At 41.4% G+C, this 1,545-nt stretch overlaps 1 protein-coding gene across 1 annotated transcript; it reads right to left on the reverse strand.

The window, feature by feature from the left end:
- Nucleotides 1–611: 611 nt before the first annotated feature.
- On the reverse strand, nt 612–1,340 carry LOC141630092 (uncharacterized). Its single transcript, XM_074442968.1, has one exon. It carries the CDS (start codon nt 1,338–1,340, stop codon nt 612–614), a length of 729 nt encoding a protein of 242 aa, XP_074299069.1.
- Between the last annotated feature and the right edge of the window lie 205 nt (nt 1,341–1,545).

Here is a 1,545-nt window from a genome sequence, read left to right on the forward strand (position 1 = left end):
GACTACAGTCCAAAAGAAACTCACATTGTCAGGTTGAGTAGTGATGTGCATATGCATATACTGGGAGTCATACTCAATGAACTGAATATTATAAAGATTGGCTTGCCAAAGGATCCAAATACGCCCCCCAGGATGGCAGGTAGTATTTGTAGATACACTCCAGTTATTAAAGATAGCCATAGCTTTAGTCACATTACTAGGTTTGATTTTAGTTTCAATCAATCCAAACATACCAACATTATTCTCTAGCAGGAATTTATTGATGACTAGTTGTTTATTCCTCCTATTCATACCTCGTACGTTCCAAAATCCAATGCTTAACATTAATTATTTGTAGGAGTTGAGTGACCCTCTAATCCTAACTTATCTGGCCCTGCTACACCCTGTGCTTCAGTATTGTCTGGTGCAGTTTGGGTATCATCCTTATGATTCTCAGGGGTTTGTCCCCCGCTTAATTCATCATCTGTTGTCTTGTTTGTTCTTTGTTGGAGTAACCTCGCAATTTATCCCTGGAGGGGTAACTTTCGGGTTCTCTGTAGGAGGAGAAACTTTGGTGGCAGCTAGTGCCCTCCAAACCTTGTTAACTGGTTTCCCTGTGGGAGCATGCTTAACTATTTTCCGTGAGTAGTTCTGCATTGTTCTTCTTCATGTCCCAACCTTTTGCACCCCTTACAAGTGACTGGTTTCCACTCGTATTCAATTTCTATCTCAGTCAGCTGTTGTTTCTCATCCACCACCTTAATAGTCTTAGGGAATTTTTGGTTGACTTGGACCTCCACCATTACCCTTGCATAGCCCAATCTGGTTTTAGTGTCTGTACCAGCATCATTTTGTATATGTGAACCTATAGCTCCTGCAAGTTTAGGTAAGCTCTGTCCCCAGAATTTTAAGGGTAGCCTATGTAGTCGCACCCATGTTGGGACGCTCTTAACCTCCTCTCTCTCAAGTGATATATCCTCCTTCCATGGTTTTATAATGACTGGTTTACTGTCAAACAAGTAGTGACCAGCCTTTAGAACCTGCTCCTGCATTTCTTTCGTTTGAAAACGAACCAGGAAGACTCCATTTGGCATAAATGAAATTTTGTCGATGGTATGTTTGTGCCAAATACGTCTGATATATCCTTCTAAAATAGCCATGGGAGGATTAGCTCCTAGGACAAAACCATAAATGGCTTGCTTCCAGTATTCTAATTCATTACTCACGTCCTCTGTAGTAATATGAACTATAGGAGTTTCATCAGTTTCAGTATTTAAAGTATTCAGTTTACCTTGTACGTGAGTCCATTCTCCTTGTGGTTCCATTGGTTGCTGAATTTCCTTTTCACCGAGTTGTTTCATCATCCGCACAAAGTGGGTTCGGGTGTTACCTCGTCATCATCTAGCTTGAAAGCAGGTATGCCTACAATGTCTTGTAGACTTGCATGATTTGTTGCTTCCTCATCAGTGGGATGTTTCAGCTGTTTCTGCGAGCTAGAGGACTGTTGTTGTTTCCCTTTTGAAGTCACGGCCTTCCTCTTGGTGATGTTCTTACTTAGCGCATTTA

The sequence above is a fragment of the Silene latifolia genome, chromosome Y (assembly GCF_048544455.1).
Source record: "Silene latifolia isolate original U9 population chromosome Y, ASM4854445v1, whole genome shotgun sequence".
NCBI classification, from domain to species: domain Eukaryota; kingdom Viridiplantae; phylum Streptophyta; class Magnoliopsida; order Caryophyllales; family Caryophyllaceae; genus Silene; species Silene latifolia.

Coding starts and splice junctions, on each gene's coding strand:
- LOC141630092 (XM_074442968.1), bottom strand. CDS start 1,340: ATGAAACAACTCGGTGAAAAGGAAATTCAGCAACCAATGGAACCACAA.